The 17,803-nt window shown below is 38.8% G+C and overlaps 1 protein-coding gene across 6 annotated transcripts in view; it reads right to left on the bottom strand.

The window, feature by feature from the left end:
• The window catches only part of COL4A4 (collagen type IV alpha 4 chain), a 125,021-nt gene that overhangs the window by 77,221 nt on the left and 29,997 nt on the right, over positions 1-17,803 (bottom strand). For 5 of the 6 annotated variants that reach the window (XR_003093308.1, XM_025200439.1, XM_025200441.1 and 2 more), the window contains exons 5-18: positions 16,127-16,261; positions 14,795-14,839; positions 13,826-13,942; positions 11,040-11,108; positions 10,286-10,321; positions 10,072-10,134; positions 9,503-9,538; positions 9,272-9,313; positions 7,666-7,746; positions 5,240-5,293; positions 3,884-3,943; positions 3,231-3,275; positions 1,832-1,885; positions 1,276-1,345 (exon numbers count right to left, since the gene is read on the bottom strand). Coding sequence is in view for 5 of the 6 variants with exons in the window: in XM_025200439.1 (XP_025056224.1) it covers positions 1,276-1,345; positions 1,832-1,885; positions 3,231-3,275; positions 3,884-3,943; positions 5,240-5,293; positions 7,666-7,746; positions 9,272-9,313; positions 9,503-9,538; positions 10,072-10,134; positions 10,286-10,321; positions 11,040-11,108; positions 13,826-13,942; positions 14,795-14,839; positions 16,127-16,261 (907 nt within the window). In the remaining variant the exon portion in view is untranslated. The remainder of the gene's footprint in view (positions 1-1,275; positions 1,346-1,831; positions 1,886-3,230; positions 3,276-3,883; positions 3,944-5,239; positions 5,294-7,665; positions 7,747-9,271; positions 9,314-9,502; positions 9,539-10,071; positions 10,135-10,285; positions 10,322-11,039; positions 11,109-13,825; positions 13,943-14,794; positions 14,840-16,126; positions 16,262-17,803) is intronic. The other variant, XM_025200440.1, reaches the window with a different exon arrangement.

The following is a 17,803-nucleotide window of genomic DNA, read 5'->3' as shown; positions in this document are numbered from 1 at the left end:
TCAAATAAAGGGCAACTGAATAGAGATGCTTTGTTGAATTCAGGCCTCAGCTGTGAGCTGCTGTGTGTAAATAAGAGCAGAATATATTCCCACTGTATATGCAGTATGCTAATTCTTTGTTACAGTGTTTCTGTTTCAATAGCATTCACATGTTAGATGTGATCATTTTAGCTGCTAATGATAATATTGCATTATGCTTTTGAAAGCTTAAAATTTGTTACAAGCTTGCACACCATAAAACCACACTAAGGTACAATAAACAATTTTTGGAATTTATATTCATCTGATGCAGCTTTAAAAGCTAATGAAACCATGGGGGTGAAATCTTGGCCTACAGAAGTTTTGTCATTGACTTCAAAAAGACTACAATTTCTGTCTCAGACATGAGCTGCAGGCTTCAACTGAAGCCTAGCCTACTGTCTGTGCTGCAGTAATTCTATATATGAGACTTCTGCAACATTAAAGGAAACCTTGCCTGCTTATATCCATTCCAGTACTCACAGGGGCCTTCTTCTTATGGCTATGTTCTGAATAGGCTTAAATCAAGAACTAAGTCAGCAGATCTGGGTGAGCTTGTGTGCACACATAGGTTTGCAAACAGTTGCTGCATTTACTCACAAACCATTCACATCTTTTCCACAAAAATTATCCCTCCAAAACTGGGGTGCGTGTTTTAATAATTGAAGCTGATTTCTATGCCAAAATAGAGGCATGGGGATGCTGAAATGGCTGCCACAGCTGCTCTGTGATGGGCATCCAAGAAGTCAGAGCCCACTCATCGCTCAATGTCTCTTTACAGCTAAAGTTTTAACCTTGTCCCAGCTGCTGCCAAATTGACTGCTCAGCCAAAAACCACTGCCAATTTGACAGTGGCTGTACAGGGTTAAAGCTTTAGCTCAAGGAGAGAGAGTGATGCTCAAAAAGAGACTGCATGCCTGCTCCATGAGGCCTGCATTCAGCCATGACTCTGGAAAAATCTTTTGTCTTCATTTTGCCTTCTCAAAACAATGTGCGTGTCTTATTTGTGGGGACTTTGTGCATGAAAATATGGTATTTTGTGTATAATGCATGTCAAGAGACATATCTCATCTTCCCATACCTCCAGGGCAATAACCACTGATATTTATAGGTGTAAGTAAAGAGAGTGTGGCCAGTTGGGACTTGGTGGTCTCAGGTGCAGAGCACCCTCAACTCCCACTGACTACTCCAGCACATTAGGTAATTGGGTACAATCTATCTCATACAATAGGAAGAGAAGTTCAAAGCAAATGAAACCTTTCACAGGCAAAAGTGGTGTTCCATAAGAAACAGGCAGGCCTGGTAGCCCTTGTTCTCCACGATCTCCCTGTAAGAATTCAATGATTCAGTTTATTGATAAACACCAGTGCACAATGCAGCAGCTCATAATTAAGGGGTAGCTAAGTATCTACAAATAGGTAGACTTTGTCACAGCCCTTAAAATCTTAAAAGCTAATTTTAACGTGATGGGTCAAGGAAGGATGAAGGTTACAGCACCACGGTCACATGTTTACTTAGATGGTAGCCTCTCTGGGGCAGATACCAGCTTTCTGTTCCATGTTTGTAAACTTCCAGTACAGTAGGGTCTTGCCCCATGACTTGGGGCTCCTTGGTGCCATAACAATACAAATAACAGTAAGAAGTGGCTCAAGGTAGATAGGTAAACTCTGTTTCCTCTGTGTCCTCACTTGTGAACACTGAGGAAGGAATAGATCTTAAATATTTTTGAAAGGGGAAAGGGTATCAGCTTGATACTTGTGAGAATTATCTTAGCTGACCAAAACATGCAGACTGTTGAGCTTTTATTTTTTACCTTCATGCCTGAATAGCCAGCCTGGCCAGGAGCACCAGGAAATCCTGTTCTTCCCTGAAATTAATTAGAAAATAACTATGAATTGATTCATAGTTGATTGATCATTTTGTAGTTTAAGTTTTAATAGAAATTAGCTGCTGTATCACACTACACAATACCATCATCTTTTAATAGTATTGGTAGTTTGTCTCATAGAACTTTTATATATATATTTTAAAGGACCTCTTTTGTTTAACAAAAGGTGACCTTTCTGATATTCACCTATTTACTGGAACAGTGTCTAAGGATACTTTGGGTGAATCAGAGAGTAAGCTAGTCAACAGATTCCTTATTTTAATTTAAATGGAATTGGCTGGCTGGTTGCTGACTGATCCATTGAACAGCCATCAGTGAATGGGAAGCATCCGTCTTTCAACTCTAATTAGGGCAGTAGCACCTTAGTTCCTTTTCAGTTTAATGGACAGATTTACCCACAAGGCTTCAATACCTGCTTGGGTGGAGCAGTAGATAAAGGTTGGGAATGAAGATAAAACAATCACATTAGGCATAAAATTCAGATGTGAATTATTTGCACACTAGTGCAATTGACAATTAATGTAACTATGACCTCAACTAGAATTATAAAACAACTAGGGAGTGAGATAGGAAATGTATATTTTTTATTTGCTGTGGTGCTACAGATTCAGAATGCAGCTTTACAGAGGATAGTACTGGAAAATAGTATCTCATGAGTCAGAAGGCTATGAACTGCATCACATGCAGGGCCAGGGAGGTGATCCTTCCCCTCTATGTGGCATTGGTCAGGCCACAGTTGGAGTACTGCATCCAGTTCTGGGTGCCGCACTTCAACAGGGATGTGGCTAACCTTGAAAGGGTCCAGAGGAGGGCTACTCACATGGTCAGGGGGCAGCAAGGCAGGCCCTACGAAGATAGACTAAAGGGCCTGAATCTATTCAGACTTCACAAGGAAAGACTGAAAGGGGATCTGGTGGCTGTCTATAAACTCACCGGGCGAACAGCAGAAAACAGGTGAGGCTCTGTTCCCCCAGGCACCACCTGGGATAACAAGGAATACCAGCCACAAATTGACTGAGAGCAGGTTCAGCCTTGATATCAGGAGGCATTACTTTACTGTTAGGGCTGCCGGGCTCTGGAATGGGCTCCCAAGGGAGGTGGTGCTCTCCCCTACCTTGGGGGTCTTCAAGAGGAGGTTGAATAGATATCTGGCTGGATTAAGATCCCAGCATTTGGTCCTGCCCAGGGCAGGGGGTTGGACTTGATCTGTTCAGGTCCCTTCCACCCTAGAAATTATGAAACTGTAAAAATAAACTACATGGAAAGTAAGTTAGCAACACACCTGCCCTATCAGGGCAAATTTTTTTATTGTATATTTTCCTACCTTTCTTCCTACGGAACCTTGAGATCCAGGAGAACCAGGAAAACCCTATTGAAAGCAAGTAGAAAGCAATAAAAATTGTCCAAGTACTTTAAGTACTTCCAACTTATTTAATTTGTAACAGTCTTTCTTATGTATATTTCAGTTGACAAACAATTGATTTGCTATAATATTCCACAACACCTACTACCAACACTATTTGTAAATACTTGTAATAGAGATGGCTATAACCTTAAATCCTAGAAAAAGGCAAATTAAATAGGGCTTGATTCTAATTTTGCCATACTGCATTATAAAAGTGCCTTGGAAAGGTTATACAAATCAAGTGCAGAGTTCTGCTAATGCATTGTAACTTCATCCATTTAACACTACTATTCAGAGTAGCAACTATTTTGTCCAGAAGTAAATGTTCACCAGATCAAACCCTAACTATGTTGTTTTGAGGAGGCATAAAATTCATAATGGGTTTAGGTTTGATCCTGGGACACTTGACTACCCTGTTCTATGAACCAACATATTCTATATGCAAAATAATTAATATTAGTTTAAAGCAACTACAAATCCTATTTGAAATGTTCTTTAATATTTAACTCCCAAGTATTTTATAAACTAATTATTGTGAACGATTGAAGTGTTTTTTTCTGAAATTTCCTTACCCTTATTCCAGGGACTCCAGGAATTCCTTTCTCTCCTTTTTCCCCAATTCCAGGTGCACCCTATTACCATTTAAAGCACTTTGTTTACATAGATTACTCATAAAAAAAAAATACAGAATTTACAATACGTGCATTTTCCAAACAAAAGAAAAAAAATCAGGTCAGGATTTCATCTACAGATATGGGTTAAGGCCAAACACTTTGGAATAACTTGACATCCCATCATGCCCAAGGTCTACTTAGCCTGATTTATCCATGGACAGATTTAACTGCTCTTGCTCTCTACTTACTTTCTCAATTTTTTTTATTGTGCCTTCAAAGAGGTTCTGTCTAGTTCTAATTAATATTTTGACATTAAAATTCTTTTTTATAACATGTATTCACTATAAACAAACAGGAAAGAGGAGGATTAGTTATGCTCCTGTTTACAAGGAAGGATAACAAGCAACAAACACATACACAAACTCTTTTTCACTATATTCCCTTACTCTGAATCCCTTCTTTTCCCCACAAAAGAGCCTTACTGCCTCTCCATCCAGGCGATCCCATAGCCTTCTGCCTGTGGAGTAATTTTTAGAAAACCTAGATGGAATTAGTGATGCCAACTCCCCTCCTGGCTGTTACTGCACAGAAGCATGGAACTCTTCTGCAGGCAGAACAACTGCTGGAGGAGCCACAGGTGTGCAAGAGCTGAGAGAGGCAAACCTGGAGCATGCTGTCCTGTCTACTTCCTTGCTTGGTAATGGACTGCCTGAACGTCTGATTCTTTTTTTTTTTCTTTTTCACAGCCCTACTCATTAGAAGCCTACAGTTGTGGTTCAGTGGTAGACTGAATCAGATTCCCAGATGTGTATATAACTACAGCCATTCAGGCACTGAATGTCTGGACTCAGTCTGGCCTTTGGATACTGTCTCAATGGTCTACAAGTGGGGATGGAAGGTCTGAGCAGCATCCACTTCCAATACAACTGCCTAGGTGTATGCGTTGAAGGTTCTGGTGACCTCTCGTGCATACCCCACGATCCAGAAAGATCAAAGGTTGCTGCTGACTACTACTACTCACCAAAATGCCACCTTTTTAAAGGAAATAAGATTGAACTTTTCATGAGGGATAGCATCTGACAGTCAGTTATAAAAGGAATTTTACAAGAGAGATTTTCCAGAGGATTCATGAGAATTTCCATTTTCATTTAGGTGGTATTTAAATTCCATGGTTAAAATACTATATTATTTTGCAAGTCATTCTTTCCTTGTAAAGTTTTTTTTTCAGTAACAAAAAAGCTAAGAGAACTCTGAGAGCATCATACAGAAAATTGAACAAAGTATGCTAAAATACATGCTTTCTTTCATACTTACTTTTGGTCCCCGCAATCCGTTAGGTCCTATCACTCCAGTCATTCCTTTTTGACCCTAAATATAAATATGGAGAAGCTGTTCATTTTAGTGTGAAAAACATACTTTGACATAGTGTATAATAATAATAGCCTTATTATAACTCTTTGACATATTATTCTGAGTAAAACCAATGTAAGAACAGCACCTTCTTACTCATTAGGATTTCTCCATGTGTGTGTCTTGTCACAGAAGCTTAGGTTAGTGACAAAATTGCTATATTTCCCTTTATTCCAATTAATATTGCAGAACCAACAAAGCAATTGGTTAATAACATGAGTCCTATGCCTTCTCTCACATAGTCAAAAGAACTGTTAACTAAAGCCTTGAACCTGCAAATACACACCAGTAGTCCTACTGATTTAAATACAATATGTATGCCTAAATGTTTGTAGGATAAAATCCTAAGAACTAACTGCAACCCTCAATGAGTTCCCCAGAATCTTTGCTGGGAAGAGTGGCATATAAATAGAATCAATCAATAAAATAAGATGCAATTTAGATATTATTCAATATCTTCATCAGCAATTTGAACGAGGGTGTGGAGAGCACCCTCTCCAAGTTTGCTGATGATACCAAGTTATGGGGCAAAGTTAGTACACAGGAAGGCAGGGAGCAGATTCAGGCTGACCTGGACAGGTTGGATCACTGGGCAGAGAGAAATAAGATGCAATTTAATAAAGATAAATGTACGATACTCCACCTGGGAAGGAGGAACCCCCAGCTCAGCAGCTCAGAGGCAGAGAGGGATCTTGGAGTCATAATTGACTCCAAGATGCACATGAGCCGGCAGTGTAATGAGGCCATCAACAAGGCCAATCGCACCTTGTCGTGCATTAGCAGGTGCATGACTAATAGATCAAAGGAGGTGATGCTCCCCCTCTATGCGGCACTGGTCAGGCCGCAGTTGGAGTACTGTGTCCAGTTTTGAGTGCCGCACTTCAGGAGGGACGCGGAGAATCTGGAGAGGGTCCAGAGGAGGGCCACTCGCATGATTAGTGGCCTTCATGATAGACCCTATGGGGGGAGGTTGAGAGAGCTGAATCTCTTCAGCCTTCACAAGAGACGGCTGAGGGGAGATCTTGTGGCCACCTATAAATTTATTAGGGGAGGTCAACGGAGAATAGGGGAAGCGCTATTTACTAAGGCACCCCAGGGAGTGACTAGGAATAACGGGTGTAAACTAGTTGAGAGTGGATTTAGGTTAGATATTAGGAAGAAATTTTTCACAGTAAGGGTGGCCAGGATCTGGAATGGGCTTCCAAGAGAGGTGGTGCTATCACCTAGCTTGGAGGTCTTCAAGAGGAGGCTAGATAGTCACGTGGCTGGGGTCATCTGACCTCGGTCCTCTTTTCTGCCAGGGGCAGGGGGTCGGACACGATGATCCATTGTGGTCCCTTCTGAGACTACAATCTATGAATCTATGCAACCATGGATGAATTTGGCGCAAAGAATCAGTCAATCTGTATCAATCTGTATCAGAGCTCGCCCACATGGAGTCTGCAGAACAGGCAGTTAGATTTATCTTTTCATTTGTATATTGAGTGAGCCTGAGAATTGCTGAGAATGTGATACAGGACTCCACAATGTCATTTTTACAATTGCTTTATAGAGCACCATATTTTAAATGCCTTAGGATTTACAGCAGAAAACAGTCCATGACCCTGTTACTAGGTTTACTCTATCCATTTTGACTACAGTTATGGCTATAGCAGATCTGTCATGGAAGAATTATTGTAATTAAGAAGATGATTTCATATTCAAAAACTGATGCTAGGACCACATATATTTCCATATGTAATTCAGTGAGCCAGGTGGCTGATATTTCAACATAACTTCAGCTGAGTTTGAGGCTTGTTGAAGAAAACCAATATCTCCCAAAAAGGATAACAGGCTAATACAGAAGTTCTAAATGGACTACTGTGAATTGTTAGGAAAGAGTCAGTGTCACAGATGATGCCTTGTTTGAGACGGCTCAGTCTTTTAACAAGTTTATGATAATGAGTACAAACTCAACCCAGATTTCAAACAGGACTGTAATTTTTCAGTGGTGAAGTACAGAATACAGAAGTGGGAATAACCTCGTTAAAGAACACAGGTAAATAAAAAAGAGCCCTTGAATAGTGAAGGGCAAGAAGAAGGGCAAATAGGACAGATCCACTCAGATGAGGGAAATGCACTACAGCAGAATCTGACCTGGCTCCTGTCTGCCTGAAGCTAGGGTGCTAGATAACAGGATTTCTACTGATGATGTTAGGATATCACACCATAAAGCAAATGTACTTATTTTATTATGCAACCCATATCGAAACTTTGTAATAGGATAGTGCTTGCAGTGAACTGATATTCTGAATATAATCCTACAAACAAGTGGATTTTAATTTACACACCTTTTCTCCTTTCATCAGCATGGCACCTGGAGGGCCAACTAACAGTGGCTGTCCTGGAGGCCCAGGAGATCCAACATCACCCTACAGAAGTCAGAGAAACAACCAGACATCCTGTTCACCAAGCCAACTCAGTAAGAAGCTGGGATACCTATTTATATTTACAGCACTAACATATTTTTACACTCATTGAACAAATGCCTTCTACTCCTATTTGCAGGTAAACAGGACTTTGCAATGAGGCCTGTCCATATATTCGCAAACTTTTGATAGAAGGAAGATAAATCTCTTTATATCTACTCAATATTACAGAACAGCTGAAGGAAAGATAAGGAGATATTTCTACCCCTTTCTTTTCTTTTTTCCCTGCCACTCATGAAAATAATCTTGTGCTTAAATAACGTAAGTAAACAAAAGAAAGCCCGGTAAGCCTGGGTCCTGCTCCCATTTGTTGACATAGTTCTTTTGCTTAAGTGAGATAAGTCTTTTCTAGGGCTGTGGTCTTGGGATTGACTGCTACATGGATACAAAGTGCCATTAAACCCAGAACAGCAGGTCTGAGTTGGGTGTAATGGAGCTCATGTACCAATGCAGGTGAATCAACTGGCTGGTAGGAGTATGGAAACACAGATGGTGGAGAGCAAGACTTTTATTTCTTAAGGGACTGTTCTTCAGCCCTTAGGAGACTTGTACCAAATGCACATGTTGTCTGACTCAGGGAAGAACAGGCCTTCAGGGCTTCTTTTTGCTTACTCATTGTCTTCTTTCAGGACAAACAATTCTGCTCAGCAGAGCTGCACTTCTTGTTTGACCTAAGGAAAATCCCTCTTTATTTCCAAGCTGCCCACTTCATTTAGCTCCAGAAATGAAGGTGTATCTAAAAAAAAGGAAGGCTCTGAGAAGTAGGGAAGTAAGGTATGAACATAGCCTGAGGGGTCAAGTCCCCCATGACTTGCAGGAGTGCCATCAAGCATGCAGCACTGCTCTGCATAGGCTGTCTGCTAAATCTGTAGTTGTTCAACATAGGCTAATTAGCACTACTGAATGACAGTACCAATTAGCCCAAGTAAAAGTTCCACATCAAATATTCAATATTTTTAAAAAAACCCTAACCCATAAATACATCTAATTCCTGTGCCCAGTTTATCAAAGAGAATCCATTCCATGTTAAAGGTAGTAACGCAGGATGTGATGTTATTTTCCCTTCAGTGGCAGCATGAGGCCACACACTATGGTCCATGAGGGTTGTGGGCCTCAAGTGTGGTTAGTATCTGAAACACCATGATGATAGGAACACGTTGTTTATTAGACCTAATATAGGTCTAATATATGGGTGACACGTCCTTAAGCTTGCATACATCAAAGTGTTCAACATGCAATCAGTAAACAGGTACTAGTATTAGGCTAGCCCAGGTGTGGATAACTGCTTTCTTAGAGAAAGCAATAGTAGTTAAAGCAACTGTTTTTTTGAAAGGCACTAAAAGTAAAAACTCCCTGAGGTTTTATCTTTTGATAAGATCTGAATTATGCTGGATTCTACTTAGCTAATAAAAGTCTATAGTTAGTCCTAGAGTGAAGCCACTCTTCATGCCATTATTTGTTTGCTCACCAATTCCCCTTTCTGTCCATCAACTCCAATGCCTGGATTTCCCTGATAGGAAAAAAAGCAAAAATATGCATGCAAAGTGAAGACAACCAGGAAAATGCATGCATAATAACTCAATAAAAAGACATTTTTTTGAAAACTCTGCTAACAGAAATAATCATAAACAACATTTTAAAGTTTAGCATAAATATAAATTTCACTGAGACTGTACAAACTCTATGAAAAAATGCCCACCTGTTCACCTGGCAAACCAGGGTGGCCTGGAGCGCCCTTTAAAGAAAGAGTTAGAAAAGTTAATATTTTGATTTGAAGCCCAAGCTTGGAAAATGTTCCAAAGCTGCCCCTTCCTAGGGATAACACCTGGAAGCAGGATTTTTCCCAGCATACACTTAGGGCATGTTCCTGCTGGCTCACCTCCCTTGGGGTCCTATTTCCTCAGCCTTCTCTTCCCAGGTAACCTGTACTGGTCAATTAGTGAAATGAGCTCTGGCTCCACCACTTCCCTGCCTTCCCCCAGGGTCTCATGTGAATCTGAGGGAGGGGAGTAGGGAGAGAACATTGGCAGCGTTCCTCTGTGGCCCTGAGCTGGAATTCTGCCATGACATGACTCGCATGCACACAAGTTTAGCCCTCATTCCTACTCTGCAGGTTTATGTAAGCAGTAGGCAGAATCTAGCACTTTTAATGAATTTCCTCATAAGAAATGGCTAGACTTGAATATACATCTGGGTGAGCTTCTAGATAAATGGACAGTAGCTTATATATATCTTCAAAATACAATGCTGCATAACTGTCACTCTTACCTGCAAGCCTGGCTGGCCGTGATATCCATGTGGGCCCACTGCTCCCCTTGCACCCCTAGATCCCTGAGAAAAAGAGCAAAAGGTGAATGTGTTTGTGAAACCCCCTATATCTTGACTTTTCCCCAAAACAAACTTACCTGGCAAACCAAAACCAAATCAAATAAAAAAACCCCAAAACCGAAAAATATATCTTTAAGTGGTAGAAGGTACTTACAGGTACACCAGCGGCTCCTGGATCACCTCTGTCTCCCTGTAATTGCAACCATTTTGGTAAGTAAAGGATCACACTTTTGCTTTCTTGTATTTGTTTTTCAAAACTACTTGCTATATCCTTGTTTTATAATCAATAGATGATTTCACTGAATAGAAAAGTAATTTCAATACTGTTAAGGTTTTGACTGAAAAAAGAAATTTAGCACTGAGATAAACTTCCAAATATAGACTCATACATGGGTGGTATAAGTAACTTCCAGACAATAGGCAAAATTGATTTTCTAATATTTTCTAATTTTTAGTGTTTTAAGGGAAAAAACTCCTAAAACAGATGACTTCAGATATGTGTGCACCCAAAGATCTTGTAAGTACAACTGGAAACAAAAAATTACAGTAATTCTCTGATTGATATATTAAACCTGCATATAAGTTGATCATATATTTTCAGGTTCAATATTAAACAAAGCAGCCCCCCAAAATTTGTAGAATTTTCAATTTATTGTTAAATGTGAATTTAATATTTAATATTAACTTTGACCCCCAACATCTTATAGCTGTGGGAACTTCCTGACTTCGATGGCTTTAAAATCTTAATCTGTACCATGCCATCTATCTATATTTTCATTTATGTTCTTTATTAAAAAAGAGACCCAGTATAATGCGCTTTTCAAAACAATGAGGAATGATTAGAACAATTTTAATCACTATACATGTATTCCTGCATGTTACAATTATTTCCACAATAATATACTTACTGGATCACCCCTCCTGAAATGTGAAACATACACAGACATTCCTTTTTCTCCTTTTTGTCCAAAATAGCCCTGAATAATTCATCAAAAATTAAAATAAAAAATGAGATTATGTTCTGGAGTAGGATATAACAATATATCATATAATATGGTCTGTTTACTGATACAGTAGAATTTCACTGATTAATTTCTTAGGTTTGATTACATCAATGCTCTCTGCGTATCCCAACCATATTTAATTTTGATTGGTACACTGGTTACAAACCACAGAAACAGATATATGCTGTGGCACTTATTCTTTACTTTTTCCTTGTGAGAAATCAAAAAACACCCTGGGTGGAATCCTATCCCAGATAAAGTCCATGAGAGTTTTGTTATGAACTTTAAAGGAGCCAACATATCTGTGTCCACAGAATACATGGAACTCAAATACCCAGTAACTGTACTCAGTGAACCCCAGCATTGTAGTCTTACACTGATCCTTCACAGCTTAAGCAACTGAATGGGAAAAGTACTTATCACTAAAATGCTGCAATAAACTGAACAGTTGGCTATAGCTAGAGGGAGCTGCAGCAGACAGGATGTAGATAACAGGTCAAAGAGAGGCTGCACTGGAAGTCTCAATGAAACCTGTATCTAGCTGCCTTTGCTGCAGCCATGTCTCTTGACAAATTTCATATTTGATTTCTTTTTACAAGAAGATATGTTCTTATTAAATTAATCTTGTTTCTTCTAAATTTCTCAAGCAAGGGTAATATGTATTATAACACTAGGTAATAGAAATATAGCTACTATTAAATATTATATAAAAATCCCAATAGTATAATATGCTCCCTGCTACATGTTACATACATTGCTCAATTAGCTGGTCAGTCTCCCAATACATGTAGACAGACCACATATGCAAAGCAATTATCAGACAATACAAATAACTATCTAGCTATACAAAGAGTCAACTAGTTATAAAGTTAGTGCTTGAAAATGTGTAACAACTCTGTAGCTGGTTTCTATCCAGCTTTAATTTGAATTAATAGCAGGGCCCTAAATAATATAAAACTGAAGCATGAAGAATGTATCTAAAATCAGTTATATACATATGTATATAGTATATACACTAAATGATACAGGAAAAATTTGTAAACAGAAAGTAACATAAAGACATTAACAGTCCATTGTGATACTGGTACTAGGTAATCAGAACAGTATTTGGTGCAGCAAATCAATCTGTAAACAGGTGAGCCAATCTCTACACAGACCCGGGAGTGACATTGTACACAAGGAGATAATTATTTGTGGAGACTCCATTTTGTTTCCTTGGAAAACCAAATTCATGAATATTGGTGTTTTAGTCTGAATCCAAGCTTCTCTGTTATTTAAATTCTTTTATGGACTGCAAGTAATAGATTTGTTAATCCCTTTGTTCATTGAGACAGTGGCATATAGGTTATAATTTATGTCAAATCTTGGGTTTGGTTTTGTGTGTGTTATCCACCGACTTCTTACATGTGAAACTCTATTTTCTGAGCCACAGTATAGTGAATGATTTCCCAGGCTGAAGAGAAGTCACGAAAGTATAAAGGAGCTGTAGTTCAATCTATTACTTTTTTTATCAACTGTATTGATGGTATATTGCAGCTTAAAGCAATTATGCAAACATAAATACAGGATTTCTTCATGGATGTGTTTTGATCATGTTTTATCACTGCCTTATTCTTTGAATACTGTTTGTTTTCCTCTAAGGCCTGATTCAGTAAATATTTTTGCTTCAGATGTGTGTCAAAATCTAGCACAAGATCCAGAATTTCTATTGTTTCATTTAATATATAATTTCATTTTGAAAGTGTTAGGACAGCTCTTAAAACACTTAACAAGTTACTGATCATTCCAAGTGAAAACTTGGTCCTGCAGAAGGTCAGGTGTGGGCCAGATTCACAGGTGGTGTAATCCTGCATCTTTCCAGTGGAGTCACTGAAGCTATCCCAGTTTACATCACATACGCAGCTAGTGTTGAGATTTGATCTTCATTCAGAAACCTCAATATGTGAATAATGTTAATATACTTTCTTCTTTAAGACAGAAAAGCTAAAATCTGAGTGGTAATTTTAAATATTTAAATTTAAAAATAATAATGCCACTGAACCAGACTGTGGCTGACTACTAGGTGCACAGGGCATTCATGGGGGTGTTTCTGTGGCAGGCACCCTGCTCTGCATAATGAGTGGACACAACTCCAGTCCCTAATGCTGGGTAGTTGTTGTACCACAGAGTGTCTTAATTTTATAATGCCTGTGATCAACTACTAAAAACTTCATTTTAAAGCTAACAGAATCTAGGCCCGTTGAAACTTCCACTTCATACCGTACCCTCCTGATATCATTCCAACTATTACAGTTCAAGATTCCAAACGCTGACAAATTGTGTAGTGGTTTTGAACAAACTCTCCTCTTGATAATATCACTGTAACTCTGGAGTAATTTCATGACTATGGTTATTCAAGATGTACGCCATGTGAATGAGGGCAGAATTTGGCTACTTGAATTGTGGATAAACACACATTAAGGAATAACAACCTTAATTTCATACTCTACCAAGACCTGGCCTTGAAAGGCACAGATTGCCCAGCGCACAATCAAGTTCATTAACAATAACACAAGATGTGGTGTGGTAACAGACCCTAAATCAAGATATGAACTCAGGCACCCAGTACCACAGACCAATGCCTCCAATTTTAAAATGTGTTGGCAGATGAGAAAGTATAAATACACAATTAATAAAATATTATAACTTACAGGTGGGCCTCTAGGTCCGATATATCCTTTCCCCCCTGGAAATCCTGGATCTCCTCTTGAACCATTGGAACCATCCAAGCCAGGTTTGCCCCTATGTCCTCCAACTCCAAGTAACCCCTAAAGAGAGTTTAATTTATATGCAAGTACATTACCTTATTATTAAAGTACAGTTTTTCACACAATGCAGACTGGTAATCCCAGACTGTGGCAGAGGACCACACATCTAAGCTTCAATTCTATATTCCTTACACTAGGAAAATGGCCCACTGTGATTTTTCCTGCATACAGCAAGAAATATACAATCGGGCCCAAGTACATGCCATGTCTTTTCACCAGTTTCATAGTAGAAACCCTGGCATTTACATAAGACCATTTGTGCACAAAGCTGTGACTAGCTGCACCTTAATTCTGAAGGATGAAATTCTGAAGTCCTTATTCTAGCAAAACTCTGACTTATTTTGGTGGAATTTTTATCTGACTAAGCCATGCAGAACAAGGACCAATATTTTTTTTTCAGCAGAAAGGATAAAGTAATTCAGGATCCCTTTTGCTAGTTTCAAAATACATTGAGACAAATATACAAAGCCTGGAAACAGGAACTTCTGCTTTTTACCCCTGCTTGCTGCTTGGATTTGTGCAGGTCTCACTTATCTGCTCTGCTTTTATCTCTTTTCTGTAAAATAGACATAATAGTATGTACTTATCTCAGAGAGGTGCTGTGATTTCTAATTATCTTGTTTGTATTATGATTTGAAAAATATGTAGTCTTAAATATGTATGGAGTACTATTATCCATAATAAATGTCATAATAGTTCATCTTGTTCTTTACAGGTTTACCAAATAAGTGATTATTTGGAAGATGCAATAACAATAGACAGGAAATGTATTATATCAAGTTTAGTAAAGCATTCTGTTAAAATATTAGTTTTAGATTAATTGTAATCTGTATACAGCAAAAGTAAACTTACAGGCAGGCCATCTAAACCAGGAAAGCCTGGGACTCCTGTGGGGCCCTAAAAATGGGGCATCAAAAAAAACCTGTTAAAGTCCTTAACTCTTAAAAGCAGTGAACATCATAAGGTTGTGATATTGCAAACTGATGTTGTAAGTTGCCACATATGAAACATAACTCTAAGGTCCCTGGCACATGCTCATTTAATGGCACGATGGGATCTGATCCCTGATCCCAACAATTACACCTTCTGCCATGACTTAAATTGGGTGCACCTATAACACCCTGTCCACGTATTCCCTAATTAACACCTTAATCATGGGATAGATGTAAAGTGTAGTGAGGGCCTAACACCTCCACACAGCAAGGTAAACATCTGATAAAATGTGGGAAATTCAACATGAGCTTGTTTGGCAAATATATCTGAAAGAACTATTGCCAATAGCCATGCATGCCTTAGATGGTACTGGAGGACAATATCAAATTTGTAGGACCAGATTAACTCACTGAGGCCTATGGAATTGTATAGAAGATGAATTTGGCTATATAATATTCCATTTCATATCATAAGTCTGTGTCTGCTCCCCATGAAGTCAAAGACTTTCAGTGATTCTAGAAGGAACAGGTTCAGGCTCTATATACCACAAGTAGCGAAATTCAGATCTTATATTGGGCTCAATCATATAAAGCTCCAATAAAGCCAACAGAATTTAATCAATTAAAGCCAGACGAAAATGTCAAGAGTCAAGACCAAGGACTGAAGGACTTTGAAAAATGACTTACTGACAAAAGGTGGTGTTTATGATGGTATCACTTACCATAACCAATTATGATAGAGTTACATCTCTTGTACAGTATTATCCCCACGGAACCTTAACTCTTGTCAGTGTTAATAAAAGTTACATGGGACACATCAGAGACCCAATCTCTTAATCACTGAAACATAGGGTTTGAAGGGACCTCAAAGGTCATCTAGCCCAACCCCTTGCACAAATGCCAGAATGCTACTTCTAAAGCAGCCCTGCCCAGTGCCTACCCCCACCTTTTTTTTTTGTAAAAGCCCCAATAAAGCAGATTCTACAACTTCCCTGGGCAGCCTGTTCCACTGCCTTTCCATCCTAACAGTAAAGAAGATTTTCTTTTTTCCCCCCCAACAGCATTAATTTAATAACCTAGAACTACATTTCAGGCAAAACTACAACTGACTTGGATGGAAATTTTGCTTGAGAGGTGACATGAGTTGGTTATATAACTTAAACATTTAGTAATGGTTTTTATCATTCTAGTTTGGTGGTACTTTGCAACATATTGTATATATTGAAAATGAGTTCCCTAGAGTATTTCTTACCTTATCACCTTTTTCTCCAGCTGGCCCAAGCAGCCCATTCTCACCTCTCTGTCCCTTTTCTCCTGGCAAACCAACTGGTCCTGTAAGCCCCAAAGGCCCAATTGGACCCTGAGACCCTAATTCACCAGGTTGACCCTGAAATGAAACCAAAAGATGTTATTTGGATGTAGTACAATGCCTAAATAAACACAGTAAACCTCCTCCCAGAGTTATAGAAGATGCTGGGGCAAACAAATTTGTATTATGTATAAAATGGAAGTTTAGGGATATCATATACTCTCTATACGTCTCAGTGACTCTGAAAAATGATTTGATAGTGACTTTACTTCAAAGACTAAGCCCTATTGGTGTTTCAATTACTGTGATATGCACTAGAACACTGGTTGCTTTTTGTAGTTTTTGAATGTCTGTAGAGGTAGATAAAAGATATAAAAGTTTAGAAGTATTAATGGGGCATGAGACTTATAACCTGATATTAGACTCTTATCCCACTAGACACATTTGAACAGTTTTATAATTTCTATAATTAAGAAGTCTATTTTCTGTAAAACAAACCATGTAAATGTAAATGGAATAGTTGGGATTTTCCTAAAAATATCCCATAAAGGGGGTCATCTGTTCTTTTTTAATCTTCTGTTGATGTTGAAGGTTCTTTACAGCAAGGTAGAAACTGCCTGACTATACAGGAGAAACAGTAGAAATATATGAATTGCCGACAAATGCACAAAGTAAAAAACCTGAAAATATAGAATCATAGAATCGTATAGTCCAGCCCCATGCCTGAGGCAGGATCACCCCCTTCCAAACCATGCCATACAGATCCTTGTCTAACCTATTAGTAAAACTATACGATGAAGCCTATCCCAAATTTACAAGGCATAGCACCCTGAGATGCCACAGGTAAAACAAGAGGATATGTTGGTCAGTATCCTGCTTCTACATGGACTTTTAAAATGTACTTGAGATATCCACAGAAGAGGGCAATGCCCCCCACTACAAGAGAAGGCAAAAATACCCACAATCTATACCAATCTGACCATGGGGTAAAATTTCTTCCTGACTCCAAATGTGACAATCAGTCTGACCCTGAGGAAATGGGCAGGATCCCTAGTCGTCTGCACACTTCAGTCAAAATACAGAACCTTGGCTGTAGTCAACACTGAATGCTTTGGAAGAAGCTGTAAAAGAGCCCCAAAAACCTTATGACACCTGTAGCAACAAGAAGGGAAAAAATTCCTTCCCAGCCCCATGTGGCAACCAGTAAAGCCCAGAAGCATGGGAAATACTAAACACCCTCCACTCTGCTCTGCACCTTGGGGAGAACAAGTGTAAATCTACACATCACACCCTAGAAAGACCATAGCTTAGGCAGTCTACCCTAGTGTGTAGGCCACCAGGGGAAGGCTAGAAGCAGTACTGAAGAACAAGTTTTTTCACTTTTTGCTATGAGTCATTTAGGAGTTAAAACTGTACCAGGTATGACATTGCCAAACAAACAAAAAAAAAAACTGATCAAAGGTTTAACATAAGATTTATTTTGTTTCTCTTAAGCAGATCTAGCCAGTATCACAATAATGACTAATCACTGTAATAAAGATTGAAAGACTTTTTTGAAATCTATTCCAAATTTAACTTGCTCCCAACATTTCTCTTCCTGAGATGTCTGCTGCTAACTGC

The sequence above is a fragment of the Alligator sinensis genome, unplaced genomic scaffold (assembly GCF_000455745.1).
Source record: "Alligator sinensis unplaced genomic scaffold, ASM45574v1 scaffold596_1, whole genome shotgun sequence".
Lineage (NCBI taxonomy): Eukaryota > Metazoa > Chordata > Crocodylia > Alligatoridae > Alligator > Alligator sinensis.
The sequence above is the reverse complement of the archived record's forward strand: the minus strand, read 5'-3'. Positions and strand labels throughout refer to the sequence as shown.